Raw genomic sequence first — 16043 nt, 5'->3', positions numbered from 1 at the left:
TGAATTTTTAATATTAGGAAATTGACGATTTAAATTGTAATTGACGTTATAGTCTCACTAGTTGAGGTAAAATTAATTTTAGGAAATTGATGATTTATATTGAAATTTAAAAGTGTTAAGTTGAGGTAAAATAAATTATTTTTATGATCATTATTATAAGGATAAGCACGTAAATTTACATTATTTTGCGGGCGCTAATTAGATATTCGAGGGCGATGTTTAGCTTTTCACTCTCACTACCTCAAACTTTTGTGAGTTCCTTTTTCGAAAAAATGTATATTATTAATGTTGTTTTTTTTTTCTTCACACTTTCCATCTTGCACGGTATAATTTTATGTTTATATACTTTACAAATTAAAAAATATGAGTAAGTTCAAAAAAATTAAATTTGTTATGAAATATCGTGTGGATGACCATTAGCTCTTTATATCATTCCGGAATATTCTAGATATATGGTTTATTCTTATCTAAACATATGTGTGGATGTCCATCTTGTATCACTCTAGAACTTTCTAGAGTTTAGGGTTTATTATTCTCCAAGCAAACTCTATCAATTATTGTACTATATATATGTATACCTCCATCATATGAAATGCAAGTAGAATACACATTTCAATTCCCTCTCAATCTCTTATATTTCTCCTTATTTTACAACAAAATTAATATATAGGTTTTTGTAAATAAATAAACACATAGGTTTTGTTGTGTTATGATTGAATAGAATTATAACTAGTCCTTTGACTTTTTGCTAAATTGAAAAAATAACAACTTTCCGTTGGTTGCCTTTTGCACATCACTCTATAATTTAGCAAAAAAATACGTTCAATATTTGCTCTACAAACTAGTACGGAGTAAGTAGTAACAAGCCCTATAACTAAAATATAGTATATTCTCATTTGCTAAAAGCGTGAACAAATAGACAACATTAATTGAAAGTGGAAATTTTAGAGTGAAACTAATATTAATTACACCGAACGACGCGTGATTTTGTCATACATTCCTAACTTAATACTATTTCAACTAATATAATTATTCTTTATCTAGCGCCCCGGGATGCTTGTTAACATTAATTTCTGAAAATTTTAAGGAAATCTATGTAAGTCAATCAATCACTCTACACTTTGATTTGTTTTCAAAGTTGTATAAACGATGTCATATGGTTGGGAAGACTTTGCCAAGCTACTCCATAACAAATTAACAAACTAATAATCTAACTATTTAGAATTTTATAATGTAGTGTATATATTCCATAGGATCACACCAATCGCAGGTCGATAAACACAAATTTTTTGTTTTTTTTAAAAATCTATTACTCGTATATTGGACAAACATATTGACATTACCTAATAAGAATCTTGTCCATTAAAACTTCATAATGAGATGAATCTAACAAGATCCATTTTAATAATGTTTTTCTTTATAAATTAGTATTAAAATGCGGTCAAAGTTTAGTCAGATTATTAAATCAAATCGAGCCAGATATCATAATAAATTTCAAATCAAACCTTATGAAAATCAGACTTGCTTTAGCTTAATTTTAGTTCAATTCAGTTCAGCTCCAATCAATTTAGTTCAACTCTTAATTTCTCTCTCTCATAAAATATTCATTTCAACTCTATTCAGTTCAGTTTAGCTCCAATCAGCTTAATTCAGTTCATTTCAACTCAATTCAATAAATATGAACAGATCCTTAATCTCCTAGTCTCGGATTAAGAGAACAAGTTTTTTTTAACTTAGGGCCTGTTTTTAATGACTGAACTGAGCTATGTGAGAAGAAAATTAGAAGTTGAAATGAAATGAACTGAAAATAAACCTAGGAGAACAACTGAACAAGTTGTTAGTTTTCCTTCCCTTTCTCCGTGGCATTATATACCAAAACGGCAAAACCAGACCTAAAAAAGCGCGCGAAATATTCTCTCCTAAACAAACTAATCCGCCATTTTCTCTCTCCTCCGCCATGCCCGAGCTTCCCGAGGTTGAAGCAGCGAGGTCCGCCATTGCTGAGCACTGCATAGGTAAGAAAATAGTGAAATCAATTATTGCAGATGATTCCAAGGTTATCAATGGAGTCTCACGTTCCGAGTTTGAAGCTGCTCTTCTCAATAAAACCATTGTTGCTGTTCATCGTAAGGGCAAAAACATGTGGCTTCAGCTCGATTCCCCTCCTTTTCCTTCATTCCAATTTGGTAATTCTTCCAAAACCCTAGGTTTACTATCTCTTTATTCTGAATTTTCGTTTCCCTAATTTGTTGTGATTTTAGGGTTTATAGAAATGTTGGAAATTTTTGTGAATTGATTTTAGGGTTTTTGGGATGGTGAAATTGTGCTGTATACGGTGATAAGATTGTGGGGTATTCTCTATTGAATTTGAAATGTTGTATAAAAAGATGGCATTTTATTTTATGCTATAGATATAAAATGTGAGAATTCTGTAATATGCTGATTCCTAGTCCATCATTTCATCTCACTTTAGAGTTAACTCTTTCTTTTATTTTGCAGTCAAAGTTCATCAATTTTCTTAAACTATGTAAAAACTAAAAAGGGGAAAAATAAAATAAAATTAAAGATTGATAGGATTGTTTTAATGGGTTAGTAAAAATTTCAACTTTTAATTCATTTTATTAATATGCAATCAAACTATTACTGGAAAAGGCGTGTGTTAAGACTGAAAAAGGGAGGTATTAATGTAAAATGGGATGGAGGTAGTGTTATATGGGGCCTTGTGTAAAAAACGAAGATATGTCTATTGTAACAGAGGGTGTAACTTCATTTTCCAACTTATATGTATATCTTCACCGTAGATTGAGTGTGTAATATGTCACAGGGATGGCAGGTGCTGTATATATTAAGGGTGTGGCAATTACCAAGTATAAAAGGTATGATAGATAATTGTTAATCAATTGCTGATGTGATTGAATTCATTTTTAATTACAGTATCTGCTTGTTTAAATGATTTGTGTGCATAACACTGTAGATCATTGAGGGTGAATTGCATGTGAAATAATGAAACTTGATCCTCATAGGGAATTTGACCTACTCTGGAGTCTTTGTCTGAAATTTGAGGTTAGAATTAGGCATTAAAGAGACAAAATATTGCCAAGTATGTTAGCTGCCAAAAAGGAAAATCTACTTGAATGGGTAGCTGATTTGTTTATGAAATGTGCTGCTGTGCTGCAGCATGTTAAATCTAGTTTATTTTCTTGTTTACGTATAAAGTAGAATCTCTCTATGAGGCTATAATTATCTTTATAAGTTTATTTAAGGACCTGTAGTACACATTTCTCTGATGTGAAATTTTTACTATTAACATGCTGAAGTTTGAAGGCTGAGATTGGTTTCTGAGAGTAATATATCAAATTCTATGATAATTTATCATAAGTCAACTAATACTCCAATTATCCATCCTCAAAGAGAGTAAGAAAAAACATGACATCTCTTAAGCTTACACTGGTTTATGTTAACTTCACTTGAAGACATTTAGAGTTTAGATGTACATATATACAAGCTACACCGCATTTTCTGCCAACAAAGTGGGATTTGAAGGAAATAAGGTGAAGCTTTATCAAACCTATATGTATTTCCGACATGTCTGTACCCTATCCTTTGTTGGAGATTTGGAGTTAGTTTGTTGTCGTTGGATACTTTTGTTGTAGATGTTAACAAAATTACAAAAAAAAAAAAAAAATGCACTCGTAATTTTAAGGTACTGGTCCATCTTCAAACATCTTTCCTTGCCCTTCATAATTCCTGTCCCATGCAAAACTTTTTACAGTGCAAACCACATTGTTTCAAATTGGATATTTTATCAACTACTCAATGATGTAGATTGGTATTGACCTGATCTTTGGTCTTTCTCTTGAGCAATTGTATAAAATTTGAGGCTCAATGGTCCATCCCATAATGAGAGAGAGAGAGATTCAGTGTATCCATTCTGTATTTTTAATGGTTGTTTTCCTTTTGCCTCATATCTCTTCATTTGACATGGTCTTCATTACACATGGTCATATGCTATGTGGCTTATACTTTTTGATGTTGCTTATAAGCATGTCATATGCTGTGTCAAATTTTAACATGGGATATTGTCATGTTTTTCATTGGCTGCAGATCTGCTGTAAATGATGCTGATGAATGGCCCTCAAAATATTCCAAATTTTTCATAGAAGTAAGAATTCTTAATTCACTGCAACGTTATCTAGGATTTGTTATAGAAAGACTGCCATCATGGTTGTGTTCTACACAGGGTCATGAAATAAGTTTTTCTTGATTATGTCTACTGATGTCAGTGGAGCGGGTCAAGTAGGAGACCCGCCCCATCCCCGCCATGGGTCTCGGTTTGGCGGGTGGTGGGGCGGGGATGGGGATAAAAACCATACCCCCCATGGGTGATGGGGCGGGGGTGGATTTTAAGTTGTGCCCGCCCCATCCCCGCCCCACTTCGTACCCGCCTCATCCCCACTTCATACCCACATCTATATATCTTTGAAAGCAAAATTACATACTTTTATACTATTTTATAAAATAATTACGTGAAATATAATATTAATTATAATATTTGTACGACACTTATATTATAAACAAAAATGTGTGTAATATTAAGAATGTTTTATTTCTATTATAATCCGTATTAATTATGTATGATTATGTATTTTAGAGACGGAGATTAGGTGGGTCTTGGGTGGGGATTAGGCGGGTCTTTGGTGGGGATTAGGTGGGGATGGATATCCAAATGGGGGTGGGGTGGGGATGGTTTTGGAGCTGTACCTGCTGGGGCTGGGGCGGGGATGGAGATGAATATTGGACCCGCCGCGGGGATGGGGATGAAAATATTAGGTGGGGTTGAGGATGGGAAGACCAACATCCGCCCTGCCCCGCCCCATTGACATCCCTAATTATGTCCTATCTGATTGGTCATAATTCATCAACTTAACTAGTTTATGGGCATGAGTGGAAACAACTTACTTCGATTTTTTTTAGGTAATAACATCCCTATCTGTCTAATTGTCCCTTGTTCAAAAACGTAAGTTGATTTGATTTAATACTGTAGGTACTAATGTCCCCTTGTGTAATTGCTCCTGCTTCAAAATTTCAGCACCCAACATTGTTTCTGATATTGCCTGGTGCTGTTGCTGAGCTTCAAATGAATTTATTCTTTATTTGCAGTTAAATGATGGTCTGGAGATTTCTTTCACGGACAAGAGGAGATTTGCTACAGTTCGTTTGCTGGATAATGTATATGAGAATTTCCAAGCATACCATGTTCCTCTTTTCCTTAATCTTAAGTGTAATCTCTAATTATTGTTAAATTGTGATGCAGCCAGCTTCAGTTCCGCCAATATCTGCACTCGGTCCAGATGCTTTATTGGAACCCATGACTGAAGGGGAGTTCATTAAATCCTTGAGCAAAAAGAAAATTGCTATAAAGCCTTTATTGCTTGATCAGGTCAGGATTTTGAAATACATGCAAAATGGCATTAAGTTTTTAGCAACTTTATGTAATTTATGGCTGTTCCTCATTGTCTTTATTTGCTTTGTTGGGGGAGAAAAGGGAGGGGGGGGGGATATTGTGGTATATTATTGCTGGACACGTTATCCAAATTGCTTTCATCACATACTTGTATGTAGTAGATTTAACAACGCTCCATTCAATTTCAGAGTATCCATCTCAGGCTCTCAGCACTCCAATCTGATTGGCACGCCCTTGAAACACTTTGTATAGTAGTATGTTGACATGATAATGGACTCCACATATCAGTCTCCAATCCCATACATGAAAGATAATACTTTGTTTTTCATTTCAAGTTTATGCTCTTCAATCTTCTTTCCCTGGCTGTGTGACTAACTGCATGGAATTTGTGTCCAACTCAATTATACTTTAAACCAGAGCAGTTTAGTTTTTGGTATCAAGTTATGGTGCCTTAATTCTAACATTTATATCCATCAATATACCTCCATTTCTTTACATTGATGCCGAGTTTTGTTTTGCTTCACAGAGTTTTATTTCTGGCATCGGGAATTGGGTTGCAGATGAAGTGCTATATCAAGTGAGTTTTCAACTTGACTTTTGATTGTTAGAGGAATTTGTCTTCCGCATATTCAAGTTGATTGTTCACTTTTCTAACATGGAACTTTGGAAAGCCATACTAGAGAGAGGTAATTGTGAAATTAAGTAAAGAAGAAACATCTAGCATATATGAAGTATGAACTCTTTAAAGGCTAATTATTCATGTATTCTTCAAGCTAATTGTGGGTATCTCTAAGTGTGAAGTTATACCTCAAGTTTCCTTATTAAAGTTCATTCCAAAGAATTAAAACAAAATTCATTTTGCATCTTGCACTCTGTTGAAATTGAAAAGATGGAAATTTTAATCAGCATTCCATGAATATTTATGATGTTTTTATTCTTCATAGGCAAGAATTCATCCTTCACAAAATGCCTCTTCCCTGTCAAAAGAGGAGGGTGCCATACTGCTGAAGAGCATAAAGGAGGTGGGTTGTCTTTTAATACACAGAACTTTTCCTTAAACATTACTATAGTATAACATATCAATTTGAAAGGAAATATAACCAGATTAAAAGGATGCTTAGACCCAACACTTGTAGGTTATACAGCATGCGGTTGAAGTTGATGCTGATTCTCAACACTTTCCTTCTGATTGGTTATTTCATTTTCGTTGGGGTAAAAAACCTGGAAAAGTTAATGGTAAGATTTCTAATAAATTACCATTTCCCGTTTGATTAATAGGTACTTGAGAAGGCTGTTGAGGTTGGGGCTGATAGTAGCCAATATCCAAGTAATTGGATTTTTCATTCACGGGAAAAGAAGCCTGGAAAGGCTTTTGTCGATGGTTAATCTCCTCACTCAGAGAATCTTAAATTTCCTTTTAAAATTGTTTACATACTTATATGTGTTGGGTGAACTGTGTTCTTTTTTTAACACTTCTGAATTGCTGGTACATAATGTGCATTTTCCGTTGCTATTGACAATATATGAAGTGAACCAACTTAATTGAAAATTATTGCATGATGGCATTATGGATGATGCTACGCAATTCAGATTTGCTTTGTTGAGTGTTCATTGATATTGTGACATTATGCATTATTTGAGGCACAAATCCTCTGTTTCATTGCACGGAATGCACGCCCACTGTCAAATAATAGAACACAACTACACAAGTTAATGCACTTACTGGAAAATTGATTTTTTGTGGATGTCAAGCTGCCTTGGTAGAGCTAATAAGAGATTAGCAGGTTAACCTTGTATGCGGATGCTCAACTCAGCCATGAAAGTGACAATTCATAGACTTCTTTGTCCTCTGTAATTGTCATCGAAAATATTTTGGTCGACTCATCATTTCCTGGAACAATTAATTTTAAGGATAATCAAGCATTGCTTAATCTCCTTGCACTGTCTTCATACCCCTTATGAAATACTCAGTAGTTGCATAACAAAATGTGCAAAATGTTGGGACTTGGGAATTATACTAACTGAATGTTTTGAATCTCAACACGATCATACTCTACTGTCCATTTAATTTTACTGTGATTTTATGCGTTGGATGTAGCTGTTGCTTATTAGCTATAGACTACAACTTTTAGCAAAATTGGTGCATGACCTCTAATAATATTTTCCTGGCTTTATGCAGGAAAGAAAATTGACTTCATTACTGTACGTGGAAGGGTATGTCTTATTTCTTAACTTCTTTTGTGCAATTGTACTGCAGCAGAATTAACTCTTTGCATTCTATTGTCAGACTTCAGCTTATGTTCCCGAACTTCAAAAGTTAACTGGAGTGCAAGCCACAGAAGCTCCTGCTAAACCACGTAAACAGGCCTCTAAAAAGAACAAGGACGAAAGCGATGATGATGATGATGCAAATGATGATAATGGGGATGGTAGGGAAGATGAAGTGGAGAATATGAAATTTAAGCAAATGAAGAATAGCAAAAGTGGAAAGCAGCCACCTAGAAGGAAGAAATCTATTAAAAATGATGATGACGATGTTGATAGTGGTGATGATGATGATGATGAGAGTGATGGTAAGACAAAAGGAACTCGTGATGACTCAGCTACTGCAAAGAGGAAACCACAAGGAATGAACGAAAGTCAAGATGCTAACAAGAGCAAGAGATCCAGAGGTGGGGGAAAGAAGGCTACAGCTGAGTCGAAGTCTAGGGAAAGCATTGATTCTGATGGTAGCGATGATGATGTCCATGAGAATATTGATAAGAAACCAACAAAAGCCGGAACCAAAAAGCCCCAGAAGCAGACTAAAAGGAAGCTAAATAGGTAAGCTTTTGGACGGCACAAGAAGTAAACAGATTTTGTACATTATTCCTGCCAAGCTTCAATGAGCATCAATTTTGATAACAGTGCTTCGCGTATTAATTAGTTAGTAGTGTGGTAATTTAATGTCAAGTTAGCTAGCAGTTAGTTGATGCACGTGCTATTAGTATGCTTGATGCTCTCCTGTAATTGTTCAAACATTATGCAGGATATAGATATCATTAGTATTCCAGGCTATTGGAGGGGCTGTATTTTGTCGCGTTAGTGGGATACCATGCTCTGAATTGCCCCTTCTCTGTGAAATAGTAGTAAAAATCATTTCAAGAGTCCTAACTTTCCTCAGTTCTTTTAGAAGTGGATAGTAGGAGTTGATGGGTACCGAAGCCTGTCATGGTATCTAGCATGATATGCACGTTTTAATTTTGTTGTATTTGAATGACGGAAGCCAGTTGTTTGGTGCAAAACTGCAAATGCGCAATGAGATTCAGATGGTGATTCTTATGTTGCTTGCAAACTTCTCTTTGGAAAATTAATAGGGAATTTTGAATTTAAAAAAATTTAATTAGTGGCGTCATAATTTTGCCCTCAACATTGATTTCTGATCTATATGATTTTCTTGAAATACTTGGTTTTTCGATGGAATTACAATTTACGATATAAATCAATTAATTATAGTTTTGCAAAATTAAATGAAGGTCTTTGAATAATAAAAAGTAACAATTCTAGCACAAAACAGCAAAAGTATACTACTCGTATGATAATATCATAAATCAATCAATTTGTCGAGATAATTTGATTACTGTTTGAGGGCTGCAAAAATGATTTATGTTCTCGAGCAAATATTGATCAACTGCTTAAAAATCAGTGGAGTAACAACCTTTATGTTTATATGTTCATTCCGTTCTTTATATGTTTTTCTCATAAATCATTGTAAGTCCGTCTCACCTAAGAAAGACGCTAATGCACTTTGTATTTTGTATCTTCAAAGCTTGTCACCTGTTTTATATTAAAACCTCGGAGCATTATTAATTGTTATTCCAAATATGCTTACACAGAGTTCTTCATAATAGATTTTGATTACAGCTACAGCATTAGAAGCCCTTATACAGTTACTTAGGCCATCTAGCAAAGTTCCCTTTTTTTTAAACATACGAGTAGTTTTTTAATTACTCGTTGACATCTATGGGAAACAGACAAACAGCAAGTTCGATCAATAAAGCCAAGCTTAAAGCACTAGAGAAAATTTCTAGGAATTTAAAGGTTTTAAGAGGTTTAGTAATCAAATATGCCAAAAGGAAATAAACACAATATCCAAATAAATGAGTTAAGAGCAATAAAATAATAGAACTATTACAATGTTAATAAATCAAAGAACAAAGATAAAAGTAATAAGGGCATTTATGAGTAAGGACGAAGTAATTTTGACGAAATAATATCAGAAATTATAGTATAAAAGTGTTGTAAATTGTATTAGGTCATATATGAATGAATTCCATTACAATGAGTATCCTTTTTATAATGACTTGTAAATTTAATACGGTACATCCTATCATGGAAGAATCCTTGTTATCTTGGTAATGTTGAAAATATTGATTGACATTTTCATTTCTTAGGAAATGTTGACATAGTTGATTGATATTTCCTTGATTTGCTCTTTCAATTATGGGATGTAATCGTGCTTGTTTCCCAAGCATGCATTACGTGACATCAACTGGTCCGAGTTTTGAAGGGAAGTCATCTTTCTTAGAAAGGCAATCAACTTACTCAGAAAGGTGCAGTTAAGTCCGTAGTGTCCGTACTCAATTGAGACCATTGCGCGAATAATATTTCGTGAATCAAGTCATTTATTTCCTGATTTAGTTTTATTTGATTGATTCAATAGTCTTGATTGATTTCATAATATCTTTAATTTGATTTTTGACTTCTTGATTGGATAAATCAAATCCTTGATTGATGTGCTGTGATTCCATTGATATCTTTGACCATGCATATTTTACTTTTTCAGCTTGTTTTCTTATTATGTATAAATGAAGTCAAATTTTGTATTCTTTAATTGATCCTTTGATTGATTTTCTTCCCTAGTTTATAAGTTGCTGGAATCCGCTCCCAACACACAAGAACCTCCTTCCTTACCAGATCATGTTTTGGCTCAAATTCTAAGCAGTCACCATTTACCCAAAATTTCAAGTCACCCGAATCACTTTAAAATCGCCCTTTCTTAAAATTGACTGATATAATTTGGGATGGCTTTTATGAAATTTAAGGTAACTAAGCCGATATGTACATAACAAATTTACAAATTTCGGTGATCTGAAATGTGCTAGCTGTATCATGTTCCACAATAGCTGTCTACTATACCTTTGGGGTCCAAATTTCAGGGCTCCTGGCAATATTAAAGTGATCACAACATTTTGTGTAACAGAAAGTTAGCTCTACTTTTGGTAAACAGCTTAAAACTGGTTCTTTTAATTACACCCTTGAACAGAATCTGCAGTAATACTGTATAATAATATATCATACATCTGACTCCTATTCTTCCATAAGAACTAGTTGGAGCCTGTGGCACTGGGTGGTGATTTTGTTTAATTTCTTTAAACCGACACGGACAACAACCCAGTTCAAATGATTGAGAAAGAAAAGTTCATATCGAAGCATGTATTTTGTCTGCCACATCGGTTCCTTTCTTACTGTTACACATGCCCTCGGCGCCTTGGCTACTATCCTTTGATCAGCCCATTCAAAGATTCTCAGGCTAGATGTATCTCTTTGTTGACTTCATAAGAACATTCTCAAAGCATCAACAACTTTTTCAGGCCTGTACGTAGTACATCTATCAGCTTTAAACAAAGGCAATCTTCAAGTAAGGAATACTACTTCTAGTTATATTGCATGTTTGAACAGAGGAATACTTACCAGTCTTCCTGTGGCATATGACCAGCTCCTTCTATTAATTTAAGCTTCACAACTGATGGATTACCCTTTTGAAATTCTTCTGCAATTGATTGGGGGAGATATTTGTCTGATATACCCCATGCTAACAGTATAGGTTTATCCCAGCTGGAAAAACAATTATGCATATTAGCAATCTTATAACTGCACTTTCCTGATTCAATCTGCTAGCTATTAGAATTATCTTTAAAGCTAGTTAACTTGAAACAGTACCTTCCAGATGCAAACCCTGTAGCTATCTGAGTTGCTACCTCTCTGAAGTTAGTTCTTCTAGCAGCTTCAAGCAAGGCTAGAGCAGAAAAATCATAAGACTAACTTTAGCAAGTATAATGAAGAACTTCAGTTAACATCATAACTCCTTGTACAAGACAGTTAATGTCTATATAAGCAACATAGCTGTAATTCTCAGATTCTTGTATGCAAATTTTCCCAAAAATACTCATTGAATCAAGATTATCCGTATGAAAGGTGAGGAAATATTTTGTACAGGCCAGTAACTCACTGTCCATTATATTTGCAATTAATCAAGGTCCTTTTGTAACTTATTCATGAGGAGACTGTGAATACTTGATGTCGGAGCTGCCAGCTTGATAATGGAGGATAAAGAACAAAAAGAATACGAATTTCAAGTTTCCATGAGAGTTATGAGACATCTACTGAATGACAGTAAATAAGTGATCTAGTTGGCGGGGCAACAAAAAGTATTTGTTCACCATGAAGATTTGACTCCAGGTTTAGAAGATTAAATGAAGTCAATCTACACTCAAACAGTTAGAGAGTAACCCACCAAAATTTTTGGGCTAACCCCATCTCCAGCATTATTAAAATTATGACAAATAAGAAATGAATTAGAAGCCAAACCAAATCCAGGACCACTGCTTGATAGATATGGTAGCCGGTATACATCAGCCTTTTCCAGCTTCAGAACATAACTGTAGCAACAATAAATGCAGTCAGAAAGGACTTTAGACAAGAACTTAGCACAGAAGACGGTAGATTTGTAATTAAAGCCTCTCAAATCTCCATGCTTCATTTTATATGTTTACATCTTATTTATCATTGCTCCTTTAAATTGAACACAATACATCTCAGATTTAGCATCACATGTCTACAAATAAAGCATAAATTTTCTAGCCAAATCAGCAACATTAAAATTGTCTTAGTGTCACAAAGATGTTCCTTTACCAACAAAATCAATTGCTTCTTTAGTTCTTTGTATCAGAGTATTCAATTAATTACTATTCTAAACATGCACAAACGTTAAAAATAAGGTAAAACAGCTAGGATCCCTATATGGGCGGATTTTGCCAGAAAATAAACTCCCTATCAGTAATGTGAATATTCAATCATCTTTGTTCTAAAAAAAAAAAAAAAAATCAATCAGCTTGTTACCAGAATTATAAAAAAAAAAAAATGTATATGCAACTAATCAAGGATTATAAAGACAGTTACTGCAGAGATATCTATGAAGTGATGAACTGGATACATACGGGCTACCTGCTTCAATAAAGCGTTCGGCGATAATAGCATTCTGGCTTGTAAATTCACCTAAAAGAGGAAATCTGCAAAATAAAGCATATACAAGTTCCTCATAAATCTGGGTTAAGGGGGAAAGAATAACAAAAGACATTTCTGATCATATTCCTCAAGTCAGGCGGCTCCTCTAGAGACCTACATCAACTTTGAGAATTATATAAATAATCTTGCTTGAAGTCTTCTAGTTATCATAAATCTCTTTTTCATTAATCTTTTCTTTTTTGAAGGAGGGCTAATGACTATAAACAGAAATCTGACTGCATCATCATTTGCAGGCTTGTCAAGGTTCCAGAAAACATCTCGACAAGGATTCTGTCCTAGGACTTCAAAACTTATGCAAGTTAAATTTCAAGTAATAATCTAAAATACAATGCATTATCTAAGGTCCTCACACTGTCACACGACTCACACTAAAGTACTAAACGTCCAAAAGAGCTAGGTCCATGAAGAAAGTTTTCCTTTCTTGTAGCAATAGACTTGGAACTTGCTACACCCGATTAGATGATAAATAATTTAGCACAACAATATACAACAATTTTATTCCCACCCAATGGAAAGTGTAACCATTTGTCACAAAAAGTGCCAGGCCCTAATGAATATTAGGCCTTTTTTTTTTTGCCAACCTCTATCTCTTTATGATGTCAGAGCTTCACACTTCAAACTCAGATCAGTTGGCAAGAAGATTTTCAAGCTTGATGGACGGCGGTTGTCCAGATAAAATCATTTCAACTCAATTGACTAGGTGAGCCAATAACCAAAATAAGACAAAACGATATATTTGATGATTGATGGCTCAAGTAAAACCTTCTTCACCCAAAAGGTTTCCCTTAATGTCTTATATCCCTTTCTCAGAAGTTGCTGGCCCCAATAACAAATCTACAATTGTGGAATGATGGCCTTGATTACAATAGGATGGCAAATGTCCTTTCCTTAGCTAGTATGGTTAATAGCTTGAAGACTACCTTGGCATCTTGAAGTATGTTTACCAATCAAAGTGTTGATTCATTTACTGATTAGTGGCAAACTGATCTGCCATATGACTAAGCAATGCAAGTATCGATCAAGCACCGTCACGGTCAGGCCCTCAGAGGTTTTGGACGGATTAATGACCACCCAAATCGAAGGGGTTTGGACATTAAGCGTCACTGGACAAGTTAATTATATATGATATCTACCCAAAATTGTTTCTAAGAAGCCTATTTAAAAGATTACAGAAAATCGGAAACTATGGAAACTTATATTATTGGTTGCCATGATTATACACAACATCAATTCTTACTACAGATTCATGAACAGTAGACCACTTCAAGATATCAGTTGAATATCTCTGAAAATTTGAGGTAAAGCTATCCAAGTTAATACCCAAGATTGTTGAGGCCTACATTGGCCAATTAACCATACTCTATATGAAATCAAACCCTGAAAGTTCATAAGCTATAATTACAAAAAGACTTCCATGTGAACTGAATCAACTGATGGCAAAAGGCACTAATGGATATGTGAAGAGATTTATTAGTTTCCTAATTTCCAGAACCATTAATGATGACAATGAATTGATTGACAGCAATACTGCTAAAATCTAAAATCAATTTAACCATCACATAAACATGCTTGAAGTTTAAGCCAAGAAAGTGTATAGCAGGTAGGTGATCATGTGTACAGTACTTGTTTATAATCAATGAAAAAAAAAAAATTTAAGAACATGTAGTTATAGATCAAAACCTTAGTTGTTGAAACAATCCAGGGACTGGAGATGAAGCTGTTAGTGGACTGTTCAGTATCACGAGTTTAGATATCCTGTCGGGATTTTTCAATGCCCAGGTCAATCCATAGGAACCTACTAAAAAGCCCTACAAGGATAGATGATCAATGAAAGTACATAAAATTAAGGTGGCGGTTCTGAATAAGCAGTAATGCAGTATTCTATAATCAGACTTATTAAGCTATAAATTAAAAAGAAAATGAAGAAAATGTTGGTGGCCTGATGAACAAAATAAGAGTTAGTTATATGGCGCAAGGATGGGTCATACACAGTTGAATCAGGGACTTTATCTACGGTGCATGTCGTTCACACCTGTACTACCAGAAGAAAAGGAGATCTCACTCCCAGCACTTCAAGTAATTTATCAAATTCATCATGGAACTCCTTTTCTGTTACAACAGGATTTATGCATCAGACTTTAAATTAATGAAAAGAATATTCAATTTTAATTCAAAAAGAGAGCAACATGATAAAATCAAAAACCTGTATAGTCAAATCCGAATTTTGGGTATGGCTTATCACTGAAACCAAAGCCTATCCAATCAGGTGCCAAGCAGTGAAATCCAGAATCAGACATCTATCAATAACAACAGTAGTGTTCAGCAAACAGAAGTACAGAACAGAGCTTTTTCAGAGAGAACCACTTTATGTTTCCTAGCTGCTCCACCCACTTATAAGATTCCAATTGAAATTTTCTGGCCAATAAAGGACAGAAATATTCAAGGAAAATCAAAACAAAAGAAGTTTGAGAACATAAACAAAGAGATTAACAAAATGGAACTTTGTAAGGAAGGTATAGAACACTGTTGGTCAAGGTAAGAATGACATTCTATATACATCACATTATTAACTATAACATGAGAAAGATCCTTTAGGCAATTTGAGAAGGTTCAAAATTTCTAATGACTACATATGAAAATGAAACAATGAGGTGACAAATAATTGCGAATTTGAGACAAAATGGTATTCTGACCTAGCATACCAGAAGACTTCAAATCTAATCAGTCCCACCAATACAATATTCATGGGGATGATTTATAAGGAGCGTATACTATTACAATCATACAATGTATAGAACACGAATTCTCTAAGAGGATTGATCCACAATACTTGATAAAAAAGATTTAGATAAGTTGCATAAAGAAAATCAAATACTTGTTACAGTAATGGACAAGTCAAAACAGCCTAGGAATGGAAAGGACCCTACTAAACTATTAGTGAAGATTATCTTGAACTCTTGAAGTGTCATCATAGTGGTACTACAATTTCTGAGAGTTGAGAGGTCCATTCTAGATCCTAAACATTGTATATTTGACCAAGATAACTGATGTTACTTGGTTTTAATTTTTAAGACAACTGATGTTACTTCAAATCTTCATTTCACCTCGAATACCCATGGTAAATCTCTGACATTCCAATTGGATATGAATATTAAACTCATCATTTTGACCAAAAGCATTAAATCTTTTCATAAATTAGCCAAGTTTGACACTGGTCACATACCCAAGCCTG

The 16043-nt window shown here is 34.3% G+C and overlaps 2 protein-coding genes across 3 annotated transcripts in view; one reads left to right on the top strand and one right to left on the bottom strand.

Annotated features, from left to right (window-relative positions):
* The first annotated feature begins 1885 nt into the window (after positions 1 to 1885).
* Positions 1886 to 8785, top strand: LOC145560148 (formamidopyrimidine-DNA glycosylase-like). 2 transcript variants are annotated; one of them, XM_081621409.1, is made up of 10 exons: positions 1886 to 2186; positions 2825 to 2876; positions 4105 to 4162; positions 5161 to 5229; positions 5315 to 5440; positions 5991 to 6041; positions 6409 to 6486; positions 6743 to 6845; positions 7644 to 7678; positions 7752 to 8785. In XM_081621409.1, exons 1-10 carry the CDS (start codon positions 1958 to 1960, stop codon positions 8289 to 8291), a joined length of 1341 nt encoding a protein of 446 aa, XP_081477535.1. In that variant the 5' UTR covers positions 1886 to 1957; the 3' UTR covers positions 8292 to 8785. The 2 variants fall into 2 exon arrangements, with proteins under 2 accessions (XP_081477535.1, XP_081477536.1); XM_081621410.1 differs by lacking the exon at positions 6743 to 6845 and adding an exon at positions 6601 to 6700.
* A 1897-nt stretch (positions 8786 to 10682) lies between these two features.
* Positions 10683 to 16043, bottom strand: part of LOC145558753 (uncharacterized) — a 7205-nt gene continuing 1844 nt past the window's right edge. The window contains exons 4-11 of the mRNA XM_081620084.1: positions 15015 to 15108; positions 14844 to 14920; positions 14492 to 14619; positions 12724 to 12795; positions 12095 to 12165; positions 11447 to 11522; positions 11198 to 11341; positions 10683 to 11099 (exon numbers count right to left, since the gene is read on the bottom strand). Of these exons, the coding sequence (XP_081476210.1) occupies positions 11060 to 11099; positions 11198 to 11341; positions 11447 to 11522; positions 12095 to 12165; positions 12724 to 12795; positions 14492 to 14619; positions 14844 to 14920; positions 15015 to 15108 (702 nt within the window). The 3' untranslated portion in view covers positions 10683 to 11059. The remainder of the gene's footprint in view (positions 11100 to 11197; positions 11342 to 11446; positions 11523 to 12094; positions 12166 to 12723; positions 12796 to 14491; positions 14620 to 14843; positions 14921 to 15014; positions 15109 to 16043) is intronic.

This window comes from Chenopodium album, chromosome 9 (genome assembly GCF_948465745.1).
Source record: "Chenopodium album chromosome 9, dcCheAlbu1.1, whole genome shotgun sequence".
Classification (NCBI taxonomy): domain Eukaryota; kingdom Viridiplantae; phylum Streptophyta; class Magnoliopsida; order Caryophyllales; family Amaranthaceae; genus Chenopodium; species Chenopodium album.
This window is presented reverse-complemented; position numbering and strand designations above follow the sequence as displayed.

Coding starts and splice junctions, on each gene's coding strand:
- LOC145560148 (XM_081621409.1), top strand. CDS start 1,958: ATGCCCGAGCTTCCCGAGGTTGAAGCAGCGAGGTCCGCCATTGCTGAG. Junction 2,187..2,824: donor TTTTCCTTCATTCCAATTTG/GTAATTCTTCCA, acceptor AATATGTCACAG/GGATGGCAGGTGCTGTATAT. Junction 6,487..6,742: donor TGCTGAAGAGCATAAAGGAG/GTGGGTTGTCTT, acceptor TTTGATTAATAG/GTACTTGAGAAGGCTGTTGA.